The sequence below is a fragment of the Alexandromys fortis genome, unplaced genomic scaffold, assembly GCF_014885135.2.
Source record: "Alexandromys fortis isolate MF-2015 unplaced genomic scaffold, M_Fortis_MF-2015_v1.1 scaffold_290, whole genome shotgun sequence".
NCBI lineage: Eukaryota > Metazoa > Chordata > Mammalia > Rodentia > Cricetidae > Alexandromys > Alexandromys fortis.
The window spans coordinates 720,427-740,302 of NW_026068167.1; the positions used below are offsets into that span (position 1 = coordinate 720,427).

The following is a 19,876-nucleotide window of genomic DNA, read 5'->3' on the forward strand; positions in this document are numbered from 1 at the left end:
GCAAAGCAAGATAAAATGACTTTCAGCAGAAAACAAAAGAATCAAAAAATAACAAAAAAGACCTGTGTTTGGGGCTGGAGAGATGGCTCAGCAGCTAGGAGCACTGGCTCCTTTCAGAGGACTGGGGTTCAATTCTGAGCACCCACATGACAACTCACAACTGTCTGTAACTCCAGTTCCAGGGGATGTGACACCCTCACACAGACATTCATGCATGCAAAACACCGATGCACACAAAATAAAAATGAATCATAAAAAAAAAGACCTGCCTTTAAGATTGCTCTGAGACTGATTGGGTGAGGCTCCAAGGGACAGCAGCATGTGGGGGAGATGGGGGTAATCACGAAAGTCACTTCGTTAGAAAGTGTCATAATGTCTAACACTTTATTTGGCAATTAAGTACAAACGTTAGAAATAAAAGCCGTTAGTAAAAAAGTAAATAAAAAAATCTGAAAAAAATTGTTTTGAGAAGTCAGGCATGGCATTACACATTTGTAAACCCAGCACCTGGAAGATGCAGGCAGGAAGATCAGGAGCTCAGTCATTTTTTTTTAATTTTTTTTAATTTTTATTTATTTATCATGTATACAATATTCTGTCTGTGTATATGCCTGCAGGCCAGAAGAGGGCACCAGACCTCATTACAGATGGTTGTGAGCCACCATGTGGTTGCTGGGAATTGAACTCAGGACCTTTGGAAGAGCAGGCAATGCTCTTAACCTCTGAGCCATCTCTCCAGCCCAGTCATTTTTAGCTACATAGTAAGTTAAGACCTGCTAAGACGACAGGGGCTACTTGAGATCCTGTCTCAAACAACTATGTCCCACACAAACAAAACAAAACAAACCCGAGCAGATAAAAGGAGCTGCTGCAGGTTGCTGTAGTGGGAAGCTAAGCTCCTGATTTGCCCACTTAACACTACTGCTGAGAGTTACTTTAATAAAAAATTTTGAGACAATGTCTCACTGTGCAGCTGTGGCTCCCTGGAATTCTCTATGTAGATCAGGCTGACTTCTAACTCACAGACAGACTCTGTTCCCCTAAGTGTTAGCGTTAAAGTTGTGTCCCATGCCAAGCTCCAATGACAGCAATGTTTTCGTTTTTATTTGCTGAGACAGGGTTTCTCTGCGTATCCCTGGCTATTCTAGAGCTTCCTTTGTAGACTAGGCTGGCCTAGAACTCACAGAGATATGCCCGCCTCAGCCTCCTGAGAGCTGGGATTAAAGGCTTATTACTTCCTCACCACTCAGCTATTTTTTTTTTTTTTTTTTTTTTGTCTTTTTTGAAAGATCTCAGTATGTAGCCCTGGCTCTCCTGGAACTGTTACATAGACCAAGCCAGCCTCTAAGTCACAGCCAGCCACCTGCCTCTACTTCCCAAGTGCTGTAATTAGAGGCGTCTGCTACCCTGCCTGCCAACTGACAGCTGTCTTGATAGAGCTGTTGTTCTTAACCTTCCTAATGCTGCGACCATTTAATACAGTTCCTCATGTTGTGGTGATCCTGACGGTAAAACCCACAGGTTGAGAACCACTGTGATAGAGACAGGGATCCCATCTGTTTGCTTTGGTCACCTCTACCCAGCACCACAGGATAGATGAATAAATACCCACCCAGAGAAACATAGTTCAGCAACAGAAATAGGCATGACACATTAGATCTGAACACTGCTCCATCTGCCCCAGCCTCCCTCAGAGCCACCTCCTCAAGGCTTCTGTCCATGACTCCTTAGTGTCTCCCTCGACCTGGGTTGAACAGCAGAAGGCTGGACTGGGGTTCCTGGAACAGCGTGCTCTGGATTGGTTTTGGGGTTTAGCTGCTTTGATGACTATAGTGGCTCACTGTCCTCTTTCTGCAGCGATCCTTGCAAAGTCAACTATTCTCAGCCTTCCCAGCCCCCACTCTGCTTCCCTTGGCTTCCTGTTACTTTTCCCTCATCTAACTATAATTTTAGTCTTTAGTTTTCTACTTGGTCCTGCTTCCTTCTCAGGACTTTTTGAGAGAGTGTCACTTTGTAACCTTAACTGTTCTGGGACCCACTATGCAAATCAGGCTGGCCTTGAATGCATCATAGAGATCCACCTGCCTCTGACTTCTGAGTGCCTGACATAGGCACGGGTCACCATGACCAGCTGCTTGGCATTTATTTATTTGAGACAGGGTTTCTCTGTGTAGCCCTGGCTGTCCTGGAACTTAGAGATTTGTAGACCAGATTGGCCTTCAACTCAGAGAAGGCCTCTGCCTCCCAAGTGCTGGGATTAAAGGCGTGCTTCCAACACCCATAGTCTCATTTTGTTTTTGTTATCTTGCTAAAAAGACTGTGTTCTATAAATGTGCACTTGTATTTGCATAAAACATAGTAAGGTGTGGAGGGAGTGCAGGGGGTTCAATAGACAGGCTAGGTCTGTAGAAATTCGTAACATACATCTTTATGTTATTTTGACTTTTGTGCCAAATAGCTTTTCTTTTCCTATTTCCTGTACTCATTCACCCCTCCAGGCTAGTGCAAGCGTTTGGCTCTCCCCCCTTCCTGTCTCTCCTTTCTGCAACTCCTCTCCCTTCCCTCAGCCTCCTACTACTAGGCACACTACCCCTGGAACAGTGATGGGGGTTGCCCAAGATTCAACCCACCCTTCCTCCTCTCTACTTCCATTGAAAGGCTTACCTTCTGAGTTCATGAGGCCTTCAAAGTGTTGTGTTTGATCAGTGCCTAGATAGGTCCATTTGGCTGCCGCCGTTACCTGAAGTAGCATCTCTCAATTAGTTTTGGCTTTTTATTGTGTATGGGTCTTATGCCTGCATGTGCACCACATGCATGCAGTGCTCAGGGAAGCCAGAAGAGGGCGGGAGCCACCAGTGGGTACTGGGACTAGAACCCACGTCCTCTGGAAGAGCAGCCAGTGTTCTTAATTGTTGAGCCATTTCTCCAGATCAGGATTTTTTTTTTTTGTATTCCATCTCCCCCCTTCTTGTAGCCAGGTCTTCAAATTTTGATTAATTTATTCACTTTTTAATGTGTGTTTTGCTTGCACATATGTATGTGCATCACCTGCATGCATGCCTGATGCCCACAGAGATCCTAAGAGGGCATTGTATCCCCTGGAACTGGAGTTAGGGATGGTTGTGAACCACCATGTGGGTGCTGAGAATTGAACCAAGGTCTTCTGCAAGAGCAGCAAGAGCTCCTAACCCAAGCCATCTCTCTAATCTCTTTTGATTCCTGCTTTTTCATTGAGACAGGATCTCAAGTAGCCTAGTCTGGCCTCAAATTTGTTGTGTAACCAAGAATGACCTTTAACCTTTATCTTCCTGTCTCCACTATGCTATGATTCCAAGGGTGAGTCACTAGCCTAAGTACCTACATCTCCAGCTTTTAGAACTGTCTCCTTCCTGGACACTAGACATCAGTCTAGGCCCTGCAATACTCTGCAGGAGTCTAACCACTGATCTGCATCTCAGCTTATAGTTTCCCATTTAAGGGCCTTGTTTTTTCAGCCTGGCTCTCAAAAAACAAAACAAAAAAATAAACCCTTAGGTTAGAGAAATGGCTCGGTGGATGAAGGGGTTCCTGATAACTGGAGTTCCATTTCCAAAGCCTACGTGGTGAAGAGATCAGAGTCCTGAAAAATCTTTTTTTTTAAATATTTATTTATTATGTATACAATATTCTGTCTGCATGTATGCCTGCTGGCCAGAAGAGGGCACCAGACCCCATTACAGATGTTTGTGAGTCACCATGTGGTTGCTGGGAATTGAACTCAGGACCTTTGGAAGAGCAGGCAGTGCTCTTAACCACTGAGCCATTTCTCCAGCCCCGAAAAATCTTTTCTTGACACTCCCAATCCAAATGCATAAATGTAATAAAAATGCAGACAAAACCTTTTTTGTATGTTTGAGGACCAGGCTGGCCTCAAGCCCGAGGGCATCTTCGGCCTTTCAGGCTCTGAGGGAATTACAAATGTGGATCACTACCTTTTTTTTTTTTTGCTGTAACGTCCTATCACCCATGAGGATTGTCTATCTTCTCTACACAAAGTGGAGGCCTTGCAACTCAACAGTGAGATGTTACTAGGCTGGAGTGTGGCGAGGACAGGCAGTGAGTCTTGGGGTACAGGTACATGAAAGCCACGTGAAAACCTCACTAGAAATAAGGATAGCTATGGTGTTATTCTAATGGGATGTCACTAAAGGTTGGAACATGACTATCAGATTTGTATTGTGAAATGTATCCTATGACATATAAACTGGAAGGGGGACAGTGAACTGAACATGAGAAATCAGTTGGGCCAATGCGGTGGTAAAACCAGGTGTGGTGGTTTGTTCCTGTAAGTCCAGCATTTGAGAGGCTGAGACAGGAGGACTGGTGTATTTGAGGCTAGCCGGGGCTACATAAAGCATTTCAGGCTAGCCTGGAAGCAGAGTGAGGTCCTGTCTAAAAAAAGAAACCAAAGAGAGGGAGATATTCATGCTATGGTGCCCAAGCTAGTGTCCATCTCCTGGGCTCAACGAATCCTCCTGCCTCAACCTCCTGAGTAGCAGCAACTTTTCAAAGGTTTCAAATTGAGAACGCAGTGGCAAAATGCGCGGCTCAGAGAAATGCAGGAAGTTGAGCAGTGTCTAGGTCTTGTGGCAGGGAGTTAAGGGTACGTTTACAGGTTCCATATTTGCCCCCTTTACCCAACAGGAACTGCTTGAAGTGTCAGGAAAGAGATGTAGTGGAGCTCACAGACACTGAACAGCATGCTCCTAACATTACGGGATGTAACTTCTGCAAGGCACAGCATCGAACAGGAGCCCGATGGGAGGACAGGAAGTCATGCCATGGTCAAAGATGCACATCTGGAATCCTGGGAACAGGCCTGTGGATGTAGCTCATTGATTAGATCCTGCCTTTAATCCCTACTTTCAACACCGGAGAAAATGCATATGAACACTGGGAAGTGTGGGATGAAGTGTTTAGGCAAACATAAACAAGACACCAGGCAATAGCAGAAGATGACCCATGGTGCACCATGGCAGGCAACACCAGTTCTGGAACAGGCAGCAAGCAGCAGAAACAGACTGATCAGCTTAGTTTAGAAGAAGGCCCAGTTCAAATAGTGAATTTCTGACATGCTTTTGTGTGGACCCAGAAGGGGATGGGAAGGGAAAGTTGGGGGAGAAAAAAAGAATATTGAAGAAGTCAGCAAATAAAGCAAGCTGTCAGAATAAAGTCAGAAACCACAATAGTAAATGCTTAGCAGCCAAACACATTTATTAGTCTTTTTTCTTTTTTTCCAGGAACTCAAAAATATTTTGTAGTTATAATGTAAGCAACTGAGTTGCACATAATACAATCATATCTTTCCAAAATAAAATAAAATAAAAACTAAACAAAAACAAAATAAGCTGTTTAAAAGCCCAAAAAAAAACCCTTCAGAAAACTTTTATATATGCGTTACATCATCTCTCAGTTTTAATGAAATGACTACGACTTTATTCCTTATTATTCAACCTGTCACAATCCGATAAAACACCACCCTTCAGTTTTGTTTGTTTTTGATATATATATATATATATATTTGCTTTTGATATATATATATATATATTGAAATCCAGCATGAAAAATACAGTACCTGCTATGGCAAAAAATACACATAAAATGCAACTTTTCAGCTTATTTGTACATTAGTAGAGTTTAACATTTTTTAAGTGAACCAGTGATTTTAAGTACCACTATACTAAAAAAGTAAAATAAAATATAGAAAGGGGGCCGGCCTGCCGTGCAAGTGAACCACCAAAGTGCCTAGTTTCTGTGTCCACGTTAAACCAGTAAGATAAGCAACTTTACCATATGGGAGTCTGACTGAACCTCTATGTTAAAAAAGACAATGCCACATCCTTTTCTCCCCTCAAATATCCTTAAAACTTATCACCTGCATTTTCTATTGCCCATCAGAAGAGAGAAAAGAAAGTCACCAAAATAATATTGTAAAAGCGATTTCAAGTATAAGAAAACAAAACACTTATAGGTAACTTGCAGAGAGCATCAACGTGTGCAGCGGTTTAGTCCTTTTGACAGGTTGTTCTGCTGAGTGTTTCAAATGAGAGGATTTTTCACGGTCCCTTCCGTCTGTGTGCAAAGATGGAAAGCTGCCTCTTAAAACTTCAGCCTCCTTCCAGTGCCTTTCTCTGAACCTTTTGATTAAAGGGGCAAAGAGGGCCACTGAGAGCAGAAGGAAGGAGTGAACCAGGTATCACAATAGTTAAATAGGATCTCTCCTCTGCTGCTACAGCCCCAGGTCCTCTCACCTCTGGTTCAGCCTCAGTGACCAATTACTGAAGGGTCTCCCACTCACGGTTTCCTGATTTGGTAGAATGAATTTCACTATGTAAACATAGCCCCCTAGGATTACGGAACCCAAAGCAGCATTTGTATCTCCGTCGAAAGGGAGAAAGATAAAACAGTCCAGAAACCTCTCCTCAGGTTGCTTTTTGTTGGTGGTTTTGGTTGCGCAGAACAGGGCTGGGGTGGATGCAGATGGTTGGGAGTCAGGGAGTGGGCGTGGTTGAGCGCTTGGATCTGCTTTATTTTCCCTCCCAGAAGTTTTTTTTTTTTAACCTGTTAAAAATGTTCCTGCACCTTAAGTCGTGCTGAAATTAAGGCCAAGGGTGCAGAATCTTGTGCACATGTCTGTGAGCACACTAGAGGTGCGTGCACCATTTTGATGTCTTGTGTTGAGACCACTGCATACACTTTGGTCACTGGTGTGTGCAAAGGGTGTAGTAAGGGGACGCCCAGGAAAGAGGTGCAGACATCAGCGAAGCCCTTTGGGAACATCAGAGAGAAAAACAAGGGCAGGCAGAACCCCAGCGACAAGAGGAAGCACACTGATAGGCAAGGGCCTCCAGACAAACTACAGAAGTAAAATCCAAGGGGACGGGACGGTGCCAGTCAGAAGGTGGGCAGGGGATGGCCATGTACTTTCATCAAGATTCTTCCCTCAAAGGAAGTCGTCACTGAACAAGATCAGGGAGGACACTTAAAGAGCTTGACAGATAGGGGTTCGAGTTAAAGCGGGATAAAAGAGGGAGTCTTCTAACCTTGTCTCGTGGGAGCCCAGGTCTAGGAGGGCAGCAGCAGTCAAGGCCCTCACAAGCAGCAGGTGTCAATGTGTTTCCCCTAAGAATGTCCACTGTAAACAGCATGGAGGAAGATCTGAGTATGCACAGGGCTTTCAGGGTTGTTTGAGGGTCTCCTCAGTTTTCTTCTAAGTAAGAAACATACTTCCAGAGCATTGCTGAAAAAGCCACAGGACAGACTGCAGTACCAGGGACTAACTCTACAGGGACCTAAAGAACCACACTAAAGGGAAAGAAGTGTGTGCTCGTGAACAAAAAGGGGTGGAGAACTCAAGTCCCTGGAGGGGATGGGACGCGTGAAAGAGCCTTGGTGCTGGACTAGATGGCACCTAGTTAGGGCACACATAGCCAGTGGTCTGCTGTCCTGTGCTGTGGGGGGGAGCAACACTGCGAGAAAACAGCCATCCCACAAACCCAGAGCTACCCCACTGACCTGTTCTGCTTTTTCTTCTTCAACAAGAACTCAGATCTGAAACTTCTGATGGCTTAAAATGCAAACATCATATTTTAGGGTTATTTTCACAGCAAAGAAAATGTTTCAAAGACTTATCTGGTTATTTACACATCCGTATTTTATAAAGAATAGCTCACTGATGTCAGAAAAGGAGAGAGGAGTGAAGGGGTTACATTGCAGGGGAAATATACCTTGAGGTATCATTTTGTGTCAGACACTTGAAACATCAGGATTTTCTTGTTGTTTTGCTTTTGTTTAAAGGCAATCGAGCAGATTTGGAACCCTGATAAGATTATGCCTGTGCAGCCTCGCACAGACACAAGGAGACTGTGATCAAGTCTGTCACTCGTTACAGTACTGTGAACATAACAGAGATTGCTGTGGAAAACACGATACAGGCTAAACGGCTCTTGCTTCTGATACTGTGTGTTGTAATAATGCCTAGACCAGGGCAATGCAGGTGCCATGATTTATCACAGTCCAACTCCACAAAAGAATTGTTAGAACAAAGAAGAGGAAGTACAAAGGCCTTCCGGTGCCCCACACCTCACTGCACCACCAGTTCAGTACAGGAAAGCAGAGATCAGGGATAGAGAACAGGGAAGGGAAGCCTTTTTTTTTTTTTCTTGCCTGTCAGTCAACAGCAGGCAACAGCCCTCTTTCTCAGCTCATAATTAGGAATGGTTCCATTCACAATGATTAACAACAAAGAAATGTATAAGAGAAGGAGTTTTCAGAATGATGTAAAGTGAACTCTCAGGTCAGCAGAGTGCGGCATGGTTTCCTGAGCTTGAAAGTGTTCTGAGTTCAGAGAATACTGGAGCCTGTAAGCTTCCACGGCTGCCCTGGGTTAACACTGCATGGCCAGTACCAAGAGTCCTGCACCACAATGGTGGACAGGCATGGCAGACCCCCCAGCATTTGCTTCGAAATTAGACCTGCCAAAGGGCAGGATCTGGGAGGTCCCTTTTGCCCTCACTATGCTGACCTGGCGAGCCTCTCCTCCGCTTCCCTCTCAGACATGAGGATACCATGGACACAGAAACTGGAAAAACATAAAGATGCAGATCGACTTCTTTCCCCTCTCCCCGCCTTTCCCCTTTTCAGAAAATGCATAGTTACAAATTCCGGTTACAAAAAGGAGCAAGGATGACCACGTCTGGACCTTTTGTTGTTTTTGTTGACAAAACAAACAAACCCCCTCAAGAACCCAGCAACCTCTAGTGAAATTCACATTTGCATAACAATACATCCCAAGGCAACCAGGAGTGAGCGCAGCCTCCCTCTGTCTTCCTGAAGGAAGCTGAAGGAACCCAGGAGAGTACTTTCCTCTGCGGAGGAACTGAGGGTGGTGGACAGGGCCCTTGGCATCCACTGGATACGGAGTGGGAGAGGTGGGGTCGTTGAAAACCAACATGAAACACGCAAAGAGACTACACATCTCTAGATTTAACTACAACAGATCTCAAGAACTACAATATGATTTCAGAGTTTTTTCTTTTTTAAACACTGGTCTCAATTCTTTCAAAACCTTTTTTCTTGCATGCAATAAATACCCTGTTCACATAAATAACAACATTGCTGTGACTTGCATTTGAGAACACCGTGGCTTCTTAAGGCAGAGGGTGAAAAAATGCACCTTCTGCAACGCAAAGCCAGAAATGCCTTCTTTACATGCATGAACTGGTCACCAAAATCACCTCATTCCAATTGCTCCAGTGCTTACAGAAACTAACTCTCTCTCTCTCTCTCTCTCTCTCTCTCTCTCTCACACACACACACACACACACACACAAACTAGGGAATGCAGATGTAGACAGCTGACCTGTACTGGACTAACCTGAGCCTTGCTCATAACCTCCAGGCCCAAGACCCAGAATCCCTTTAGCATGACCACACCATGCAAAATGGACGCTCATGAAAATCCAACAGCTGTCCCTGGGGCTGCCAGGAGACTGACAGGCCATGGTTGGTCTCTGGACTGACAAAGGCACATTCAGAAGAACTACACTTAAGAGATTCCTTGGAAAGAATTAAAGGGGGTAGTGTTTTAAACACAATTATTGTAACATAACCCCAAACTTCTGGCAAAAAGAAGTTTCAAGCTAAAACCTATCACTTGGTGAGTGACCATCCTACCTTTACAAGGTATGTGACCTCTCTTGAAGGATTCCCAAGGGTCTATTTAGTTTTGCATAAAGATCCCCCCTTTTGTTTTTGGCATACACACTCTGCATCTACCACCTTTTCCTGCCTTAAGGCCAGTCACAAAAGTAAGGCTGTTTCATCTGCCTCCAGTCCCTTTACAACCCCCAGGAGAGGGCTACCCTTTTGGTGGCCCAAGAAGAACTGAATAACCCACCAGAAGGTCCAGGAAGTCAGGAAGGGAAAGAAATGTAGGAAGGAAGGATTTCCCTTTTGGAAGAAGTCATCCCAATTTACTGATACTGGCTGGAAATGGGTCAACTGTAACTGGGAGTTTATTTCCGAAGTACTGATTACTTATAGCATGAAAACTAAAGAACACTTGTTTATGAAAGTGTACCTGGCCTGTCCCCGCCCATAGAAAGGTAAATCTGTCATGAGGAACAATCTCAGCTCTGCAGAGCCACTGGCCCTTTTCCTGCCATGGGCCCACCTTACCAGAAAGAGCTATTTAAATGCCAAGAGGCAAACATCAGCAGTTTCTGTCACTTTGCTACTATCTTAAAAACCATTCAGCAGGGCGGCGGTGGCTACTGTCTTTAAATGGCAGCATGCCGGAGCCAGAGGCAGGTGAATATCTGTGAGTTCGAGGCCAGTCTGGTCTACAAAGCAAGTTTCAGGACAAGCTCCAAAGCTTCAGAGAAACCCTGTCTCAAAAAAACCAACAATGACAAAAAGCCCCAAGTCATTCAAATGATGGAAAATACTTCGCGACTGCTCGGGACCCAGTCAGGATGGCCATCCACAAGGGGCAGAGTAGATGCTGACCTGGTAGGAGCTAGCTCTCCACTGACTAGTGCCTCTCACTTTCTTCTATCTTGTTTATGTCCTCCTCTGGCAGTGTGGACTGGGGAAGATGTTGTCGGCAGTTTAGTGAGGATTGATATTCAATTTCTGCTTTATGAGACAGTCTCTGTGAGACTTGTTATGTAGACCAGGCGGCCCTTGAACTCAGAGAGATCCACTTGCCTCTGCCTCTCAAGTGCTGGGATTAAAGTGTGTGTCATCAAACCTGGACCACTGTTTAGTTTTATTATTACTGTATTTTTAGATTCTTGAAGTCGATCATTTCAAATCTAAAGAAGGTATGGTATCCCGTGTCAAATTTAAGATTGAGAATAAAAACACTTTTTGATGATGATCATCTCTGATGACAGCGTAACTTTGGCACCGGCAATAAGCCTAGAGGGCATTGTTACAGGGAGTACACAAACTCTGGGAACATTCTTGTTTTCTTATAGACTGATGATGTAGATCAAGAGCGAAGGTTCTCTGCATGGCCATCGGGATTTAAAGACAGACAGTTGCACACTGGCTAGAATAACCCTAGCTGCAGACAGACACAATCGTGGAGCAAGGTTTCTCTTTGCAGTGACATCGGAAGTGTAGCTAATGTACCGACACAGGCTGTGATTTGGCAAAAACACTGAAGAAAAGTTTTTTAAACAAACAAACAACCACAGCTAAGACTGTGCCTCTGCTCTTAGTTGAAGACCTTATATGTAGAATAAAAAACTCTAATCCAAAACAACAAATGGCAGGGCTGTATAGGCTGAATTTTAACTCAAAAGGGGGCAGGGAAAAAAGGGACCTTCTTTATACAAAGACTCGCTGTGCCTCATCTTAGAGATGGCTACTGTAGCCAGGCCTGCGGAAAATGCCCTATGAAACTGGACAGGAGAGCAGGCTTGGTGCACACGTTTTGCTCAGCATAGAGACACTAAGAGTCAAAATGGCAGAATATGAGAAAATAATTTAGAAAGTACACAGCATCTGAGGTCGAAGAAGAATCTGACTATTAACACTACACAAACCACATCCCTTCTAAGAAGAGGGTAACAGTGATAGAAGGGCTGGAGGAACTGTGTGGCTCAGGCATAGAGCGTGCTCGCCTAGTGCCTAGTGTAGGCAAAGTCCTGGATTCTCTCTCCAGCACCACAAACTCCGAGAAGAGAGATGTTTGCAGGAAGTTGATGTTCAGTCTCTGGTAGGTACACTGGGAAAGCCCTTCCGAGTTCTTAGCAGGAATTCTTCCCCCTTCCTCTCTCCCCTCACGTTTAATCTTCTAGATCACATTCAAGTTTGAACATGCTACATTCACAACGGAAGTGGGAAAATTCTTAGAACACAAGCCATTGCGATACAAATCCTGTTGGCTATAAATAACTAACTGAATGCCAACACATAGGTGATGTTTTACAGGGACACTGAGGGAGAATACAGTTTGAGTCTGTTGTTTTATGAATTAGCACTGCTGTACTGCTAAGTTCATTCTTAAGAATGTTGGAAATGAAAAATAAGGTTCAAGGATTAAGGGCTGAGAGAAGAGACAGAAAATTCTCTCTCTCTCTCTCTCTCTCTCTCTCTCTCTCTCTCTCTCTCTCTCTCTTTTCCCAAACAAGGTACCAGAGACCTGTTTCTCAACCCTTAAATGGGGTCATGGCACTGGGTCTCATCGGCAGCAGAGGTTCTCCCGAGTGATGGAAGACAACTCTTTCCCCCACTTGTGCTTTTCTTTTGGCTACTCATATGGTAGACAGAAACAAGTCTGTGATGCTCATGAGACATATATACGTCTACCTACCACTAACCAATAATTTAAAACAAAGCCAGCTGGTGGATCTCTGTGAGTTTGGGGCCAGTCTGGTCTACAGAGCGAGATCCAGGACAGCCAGGCCTACACAAAGAAACCGTCGGGGCATGGGGGTTGGGGTGGGGGAGTCATTTAAAACAAGACCAAAACAAAACAAAAACCCAATAAAACAAAACCCACCTAGTATAAAACAGAAAGCTCACACTTACATGCTTATAATGTGCACAAAACAAATCTAAATAGTGGTGACTAGCAAGCCTCGGTATATATGCCAGAACGTGCTGGAAGGGTATGCTCATTGATCTTCATGTAGAACGAAGTCACCTAAAGTCTTGGTAGACAGGGTTTTTGCTAAAGAATACCATGGGAAGGGAAGGCTTTCTACCTTCTAGATACCCTCACCACATCCTCTTCTTAGCTCACTGCCAATCACTAACAAAAGCTTCCAGAAAGGTGACAAATGGAAGAAGGGAGGGGCAGGAGGAAGACAGGAAAACAGAAGCTGAGAAGCAGGAGCCTTCTTCCACTGGCCCGGCACAAAAACACTTTCCCCATCACTGGAACTGCCACCCTTCTACACAAGGAAAAGTCAGCACCTATGGAGGGCACACAACATAGGAAAGAACTTGGCATCCCACATTATCAGACAAAAAAATGTATTTAACTTCCTCAATTTTTTTTTTTTTTAATTTTGATTTAGCCCACTGCCTTTGGGGCCTGTCCAGAAACACTCCAATTTCCTTTACAGGCAAGTATCTTACTAACTGTGGAGTGACTGGACCACATGCACATACACACTTGTCCCCTACTTAGGATGTCTGGGTGTATGTACGAAGGCACTAAAGCGGTTTCAGAGAATGCAGGCAGCAACCCCACCCATTCACTTTACCTGTGGAGCTGGAGTTTCTTTCCCACTGGGAAGCTTAAAGTTTGAAAGAAGCTGTGGCCACGACTTCTGGCCCCAGGAGGGAATACAAAAGGAGAATTCAGTATCACTGAAATAGAAAGGAAACACTCCACATCTCCACCACCCAGGATGGGGACAGTAAGCAGCAGATCTTCAAAACAGCGTTTAAAACAAGCACAACAGTAGCTGGGAGCTAAAACAAAGTAAAACCACTCGTTCCTTGTCAGATTCTTCTGTTTTCTCCTACTGTAGCAGACGGAGGTGAAACAGACATTCTTCATGAACAGAAGAGTCCATAGGTAATCTCCCTTTAGTAATGCTTATACTTAAGATTTATTTAAAATATTTCCTAACTCTTTACACAGATTCTCAGCAATCCAACAACTGCACTACTTACACAGTTTAGAGCCAATTCTTTTTTCTTAAGCTGTTTTTTCTTCCTTTATTCCTTTCTTTTGTTGATGGGGCTGGAGAGACAGGGAGAAGGGTTGCATCGGAGAATATAAACAGGACTGGGGAGATGTCAGTCCAGCCTTAGAAGAAGTTAACAGTGTCATGGCAATCCTACTCATGTACACCAAACACCCGCCCATTCAGGTATACATAGTCTCAAGTGAGGCCATGACAGCGCTCACAGAACCCGATTCTTCTCCCACAGTTTTTAAGAAAATGAATTTACCTGTTGCTGCTAAATTGGTTAATTTTTAAAAAATATTTCTATGTATCTTAAAATGTGTGACCCCCTGTATGATAATAACATTTGGAGACTTTTCTTTTTACATTTTTGTAAGTAAAAATCATTTAAACTTTTTGAAGTTTCAGGAACTTGTAAAAGTTTACTAACGGGAAAGAAACAGCTGTCTATTAGGATAAGATACGGCTAAATAAACCATCTTCAAAAAACTGGCTGCCTACCCTAGAATTCCTGAGAATGCTCGCAAATTTTAAAGCAGGAAAATAAATGTTAAAAACAAAACAAAAACACTGTTAAATGCTCCCAGAGTTAGTCTTCATCTAAAATATATATTTATATGTATGTGTGTATATATATATATATATGTATGTGTGTGTATATATATATATATATATACACGCGCACTTTTTGGTCTTTTTTTTTTAAAGTTTTTACGTTTTTTTTCCCTTTAAGCTTATGATGGAAGAACATTTTAGCTTCTCGTGTTTATTTTTACATATTTCAAATCCCTCATTATGTCTTGTAAACAAGAGGGGCTCTAGCACCCGGCTTTCACCGTAGTATCGTAAGGAACTCAACTAAGCCATAGTGCAGGTCAAGGACCCAACAGGCATAAAGAGGAGGAGGGGGAGGAGGAGAGGGCAGGCAGGGCCACGAACGAACCAAGAGCGGCAGTGGACAATCCCCATAGGCTCTTGGGAGTCTGGGGATGCTAAGATTTAGCCTTCAGTCTGCAGATATCTGAATATAAGCTGCACTTCACTTGGACATCACCATCCACGACAGAGCTCTGTTCCAACACTAAGAGTCAGTGGGGCTGGAAAGAGACATTTTGTAGGGGCAGAGGTGGGAAGGGGATGGTGGTGATAGAAACCAGAAAGCAGGAGGAAGGCAGAGTCCCTGTGAACAAGGTGTTGCAGGGCTCCTAGACTGGCAAGCACAAGCGCCCACGGGAACAAAGCCTGTCAATCTCTTCTGAAGCCAGGTTTATACTCAACAGGGTAGGCCGAGAGGAGGACAGAATTTCCCACTCACTGTCTCACAAAGCCACTTAACACAATTTTGTTGTTTGTTGTTTTTTTGTTGCTTTTCATTTTCCTATCCGTATCACCCTACCCACCTACACAAATACACAAGCTGAAAGTCAAATACATTAGGCATTGTTGTATCCTTCACTGAAGATGCTAAAGAAAGAAAAACTCCCTTGTCCTCAATAGCAGCAAGTCACAGAGGACAGCAGAGGTCTGCTCCCACCAGGGGTTGGAATGGGCAGGTAATTGCTGGTACAGAATGTCGGCACTTCATGTTGAACAAACAGTACGAGCAGACTGGGATATCCACACAAGTGCTAGCATGTTACCCGCACACATCTCCCCACCCACCCCCCGCCCACCGTCTATTTTGTATGTAAGGATTCCCCTTCAGGTTTGCTTTTACTCTCTTTACAATAAGCAGTTTGATATATTTTGATTCCAACATAGTACATACATGTTGTTGATAACTGTGGATTAAACATTGCCTCCTGTTCGGCCCAGAGAACTACTACATTGATGCTTTTTAAAAAAAGTCTTTAAATACCAAAATTAAAAAAAAAAAAACATTACAAGAAAGAAAAATAAAAGAGGTCAAAACCAAAACAAGGTGCAATACTTAAGTCTTTGCTAAGTTATTTCTGCCTAAGCAAAACCACATACACAGGAAACACAACACAGAGAAACAAGGGGAAAAGCCTGAAGTACACACTGGTTTAAGAACATTCGTTAAGTAAACGTTTCTGTCAGTGATGGCCTGGTGCTGTAACACGCCACGGCCTGGCACAGGTAATGCTCAGCGAGAGGAGCAGAGAGGGAGGAGCTGCGCTGCTTCCAGGAGGCTGCTCACAATTTGCCGTTTTCCTCAAATGATAACGAGAACCAATAAGAATATTTAATTTGCATTACCTGATTCCTTATAAAAAATTCTCACACTTGATCACTTGTAAAGTGGGAACACAGCTTTTCTGCTTTTGAAACATCACACGATTTAAAAATTACGGAATCTTCTGTTCTCATTCAAAGTAGCAAAAAATGCCTGCTTGGGACTTAAAACTCCCGTGTGCTCAGCGGCCGCTTATTTCACAGCACAGAAGTGAGCAACAGGTGCTCTGAGAGGTACCTCCCGCCGACTGCTGGCCTTGGCAGTGCTTCGCTCTGCTGCTAGGTCAAGGGAAGGCTGGGGAACCTCGCGCTCTGGCTACTGCTCTCATTGAAAAGCACCCTCCGTCTCAGTGCAGCCCGAAGAAGTGGCTTGAGTTGCAGCAGCCCCCTGTGCTCCTGTGTTCTCATAGTTAAAAAAAATAAAAAGCAGATGGCCGGCCAGCCAGCCTGCGAACTGTCAGCAATGCAGCTTTCTGAGAAATCAGGGTGGGGTGAGATGAGGAAGGCAGGACGCAGGCACACACATAGAGACAGAGGAGGATGCACACAGATGCACATGAACACACGTGCACACACATACCAGAACGAGCATGCCTGGGCAGTTACATGTGCCAGAACACACTGGTATTTATCAACCAGCCAATCACAAAATTTTTCCTTTTTTTTTTTTTAAAGTTTTTTTGTTTTTGTTTTTAAAGTGAGGCTCCGTCAAGTCTTCCCTCCCCCCTCCCCCAACAATTCTTTTGAATTTCCCTCCCACCCAAACATGGTAGACCTAAGGACGGAAACACACCCAGTGCAAACAAAGTTAAAAAGCTATTTTTTTTTTCAGTATATATGTTTCTTAGCAACAACTTCCATATAACATGAAAAAAGTGAAAAACTAGAAACTAATTTTTTTTAATTTTTTTTGTGTTTAAATTTAAATGGTATGTGTACTTGCTTCACATTGTCTTTCTAGGTTGGCGTTCATGATTCAAGTATTTCAAGAGTGATATGTTCTCTTTTTGGATTCATATTCCAAACGAAAAAACTGAAGTTTTAAGGGAGGCAACTATGTGCTCAGACAGTCTGTCAATGACCCACCTTTCTTCTCTCTCCGTTTTCTTTTTTCCTTTTAAAAATGTATTTATTGCAAGTTGAAAAAAAAAACGAAAAGGTCAAGTTAGTGCTGCTGCTGTTCCAAAAAAAGGTCACGAGGTCAGAGTTGAAAGTTCTAAGTTCAGATTGAATCCGACCCTCCTCCTAGAAGGTCACCAGGTAGTAAAGGAGCAGGGCTGCCCATCCTATGGGGATCTTCCACCGTCGTAACTCCCCACAAGCTAGAAGAATAGTTTGGGGGACCCCACAAGGAAGTGCCAGCAAGATCGGCCCCACTGCTGCCACCAGTGCTGCTGCTCCACTGCCCGAGCCCGGTGGACCCACCGAAAAGGTTCAGCGCAGGTCCAACGGGGTCTGCCTGGTTCTGGCTGGTCTCCAGTGACTGCCATCCTGTGGCAGGTGCGCTTGGGGTTGCTGCAGGTGTAGGCGGCTGAGCTTGAGCCAGGAAGCGGCTAACTTCATCTTCAGTGGCAAACTCGGCCAAGATGGTAGTGTTTCCCAACACACACCTGGAGGAAAAGGAAGAGAGCAATGTGATCTCAGAGACCAGAAGAACACATGGCATCACTGCTGCCAGCCCTCTGCCACTGCATGGACTACATGCTTGCTTGCTTACTGACTGATTGAGATGGGGGTCTTACATAGCCCAGGCTGTCCTTCTGTCTCTGCCTCCTAAATGCTGAGATTACAGGTGTGCACCATCATGTTTGGTTTATGTAGTACTGGAGACTGAACCTAGGGATTTATGCATGCTAAGCAAGAACAACTGAGCTACATCTCCAGTCCACCTGTATGGGGTGAGAGAGAGAGAGAGAATCTAGACCACAGAGGACATAAAAGTTGTGATGTTCGATATATCAGCATATATTTGTTCATACTAACCACCACCAGTGACTCAGGAAGTAAACTTAACCCTAATGTAAACTGTGGACTCTGGTGGATCAGGCACCAATGAATGTTCATAAACTAACAAATGGGCCGTTTCAGTAAGTGGTGCTCATAATGGAGAAAGGCATCATTGAGTGGGCAGGATTATTATGGGAAGTTGTTGTCCCATCATCTCAATTTCGTTGTGAATCTAAAGTATTTTCAAAAAACTTCAAGCCTTACAAAAGCAAAAAGAATGTCAGCTTTTCTTTTTTTTTTTTTTTAAACTCCACGTGAGGTAAAGAATGACACCCATTAATATCAGGCCAGCCAGCGCCAGCACCTAGAGCACCGTTCCATTTAGGGGATGGACTGGCTGCTGGGGCCTCACTGTCACTTGTTTGTGTTCTCTGGGGATTTTTGTCACAGTGTCTGTTGCCCAAGGGAGTCAACACTTTTCTGTCCACCAGGGTAGAGAATGGTTAGACCCTGATCCACTTCATGCAAAAGTTTCTTTTTTGGGCTGGGTGTGGTGATGCACACCTTTAACCATAGCACGTGGGAGCCAGAGGCAGGTAGATGAGTCCAAGGCCAGCCTGATTCTACAATGAGCTTCAGGACAGCCAGGGCTATACAGAGAAACCCTGTCTCAAGAAGTCCAACAAAGCCAGGTAGTCCAGGTAGTGGTAGAATTTTCATAAACACTGGCTTTGTTTGCAGTACAATTTACTTACTATACAAATTATTTACATTTGAAGTTCAAAGTTTGAGCCTATGATATACACTAAACAATGCAAACAAAGTTAGGAAGAAGGACGGCCACCTCAGCATCTGCAGATGTACACACGACTGAGGTTCTCGTGTGCATGGTTCCGTCATTGTTCTGTTAAGCGGGGCCAGAGCACTCCTGTGTGCATCATGTGTGCGGTCTGGATGCACGAAGGGTACAGTACTCACATATGCAGTGCAGTCTGGGCCTTGGCTGCCTCTTGTTTGGTGCTGTACCGGATCAGGGCAGTGCCCTGGGTTAGATTCAGATGGAATGTCAGCAGTGGACCATGCTGCATGCAGATCGTTCTCAAGGTTGACCCATCAATCTAAGAGGTAACAACACGTGTGAGCTAAGATGTGGAGCAGGCATGGAAAAGGCAAATTCTAAGACATTTACAGAAGGAGATTGAGGTTCATTATTCCTATTATATAAATAAGATGTTTCTTTATAAAAATAACTAAAAGTAAAAACATAAGAACCATAAAACAAGCCTGCTTTTTAAAAAGAGAGCAACAAACAAGTGTATGCTTATTTGTGGAGCTCAAAAGGCAGAAATAAGAACTAAAGTCACCACGCAAAGTTATCAACTACCTCCTCATTTAATAACCCCACAGAGACAAGAAAAGCACTCAAGTTAAAATTGGCCTAGTCCAAAAACAAATCACTCCAACACTGCCATATTCCTCTGACCATATAAAGTGGGGAATACTTCCACCTTCTTTTTTTTTCTTTTTTCCATCTTCTTTTTGACTAAGTGCATTTGGACCAAATGCTGAAGGGATTATAGATAACTTCCCCAACCCAGGAGTTATATAAGCAAACCTATTTACTTTATGGATTAATTTTGCAACACTATCTTAAATATATTTATTTCAGCCTTAATTCCAATACTTCAGTTCACCTCGTTGGAAAAGAAATGCTACACCTGGAAATGCCTTTAAAAGCTGTGTAATGCGGTAAACAACAGCCTAACATACATAAGAACCCAGGTGCCGGGCTGGAGAGATGGCTCAGCAGTTAAGAGCACTGCCTGCTCTTCCAAAGGTTCTGAGTTCAATTCCCGGCAACCACATGGTGGCTCACAACCATCTGTAATGAGGTCTGGTGCCCTCTTCTGGCCTGCAGGCACACACACTGACAGAATGGTATACATAATAAATAAACAAATAAATAAATATCCTTTAAAAAAAAAAAAAAAAAAAAGAACCCAGGTGCCATTTTCAGCATTAGTGGGAAGCCTGAAGAG

The 19,876-nt window shown here is 43.9% G+C and overlaps 1 protein-coding gene across 1 annotated transcript in view; it reads right to left on the minus strand.

Moving 5' to 3' along the window:
• Positions 1-5,230: 5,230 nt before the first annotated feature.
• Positions 5,231-19,876, minus strand: part of Tnrc6b (trinucleotide repeat containing adaptor 6B) — a 235,908-nt gene continuing 221,262 nt past the window's right edge. The window contains exons 23-24 of the mRNA XM_050128244.1: positions 18,816-18,955; positions 5,231-17,500 (exon numbers count right to left, since the gene is read on the minus strand). Of these exons, the coding sequence (XP_049984201.1) occupies positions 17,113-17,500; positions 18,816-18,955 (528 nt within the window). The 3' untranslated portion in view covers positions 5,231-17,112. The remainder of the gene's footprint in view (positions 17,501-18,815; positions 18,956-19,876) is intronic.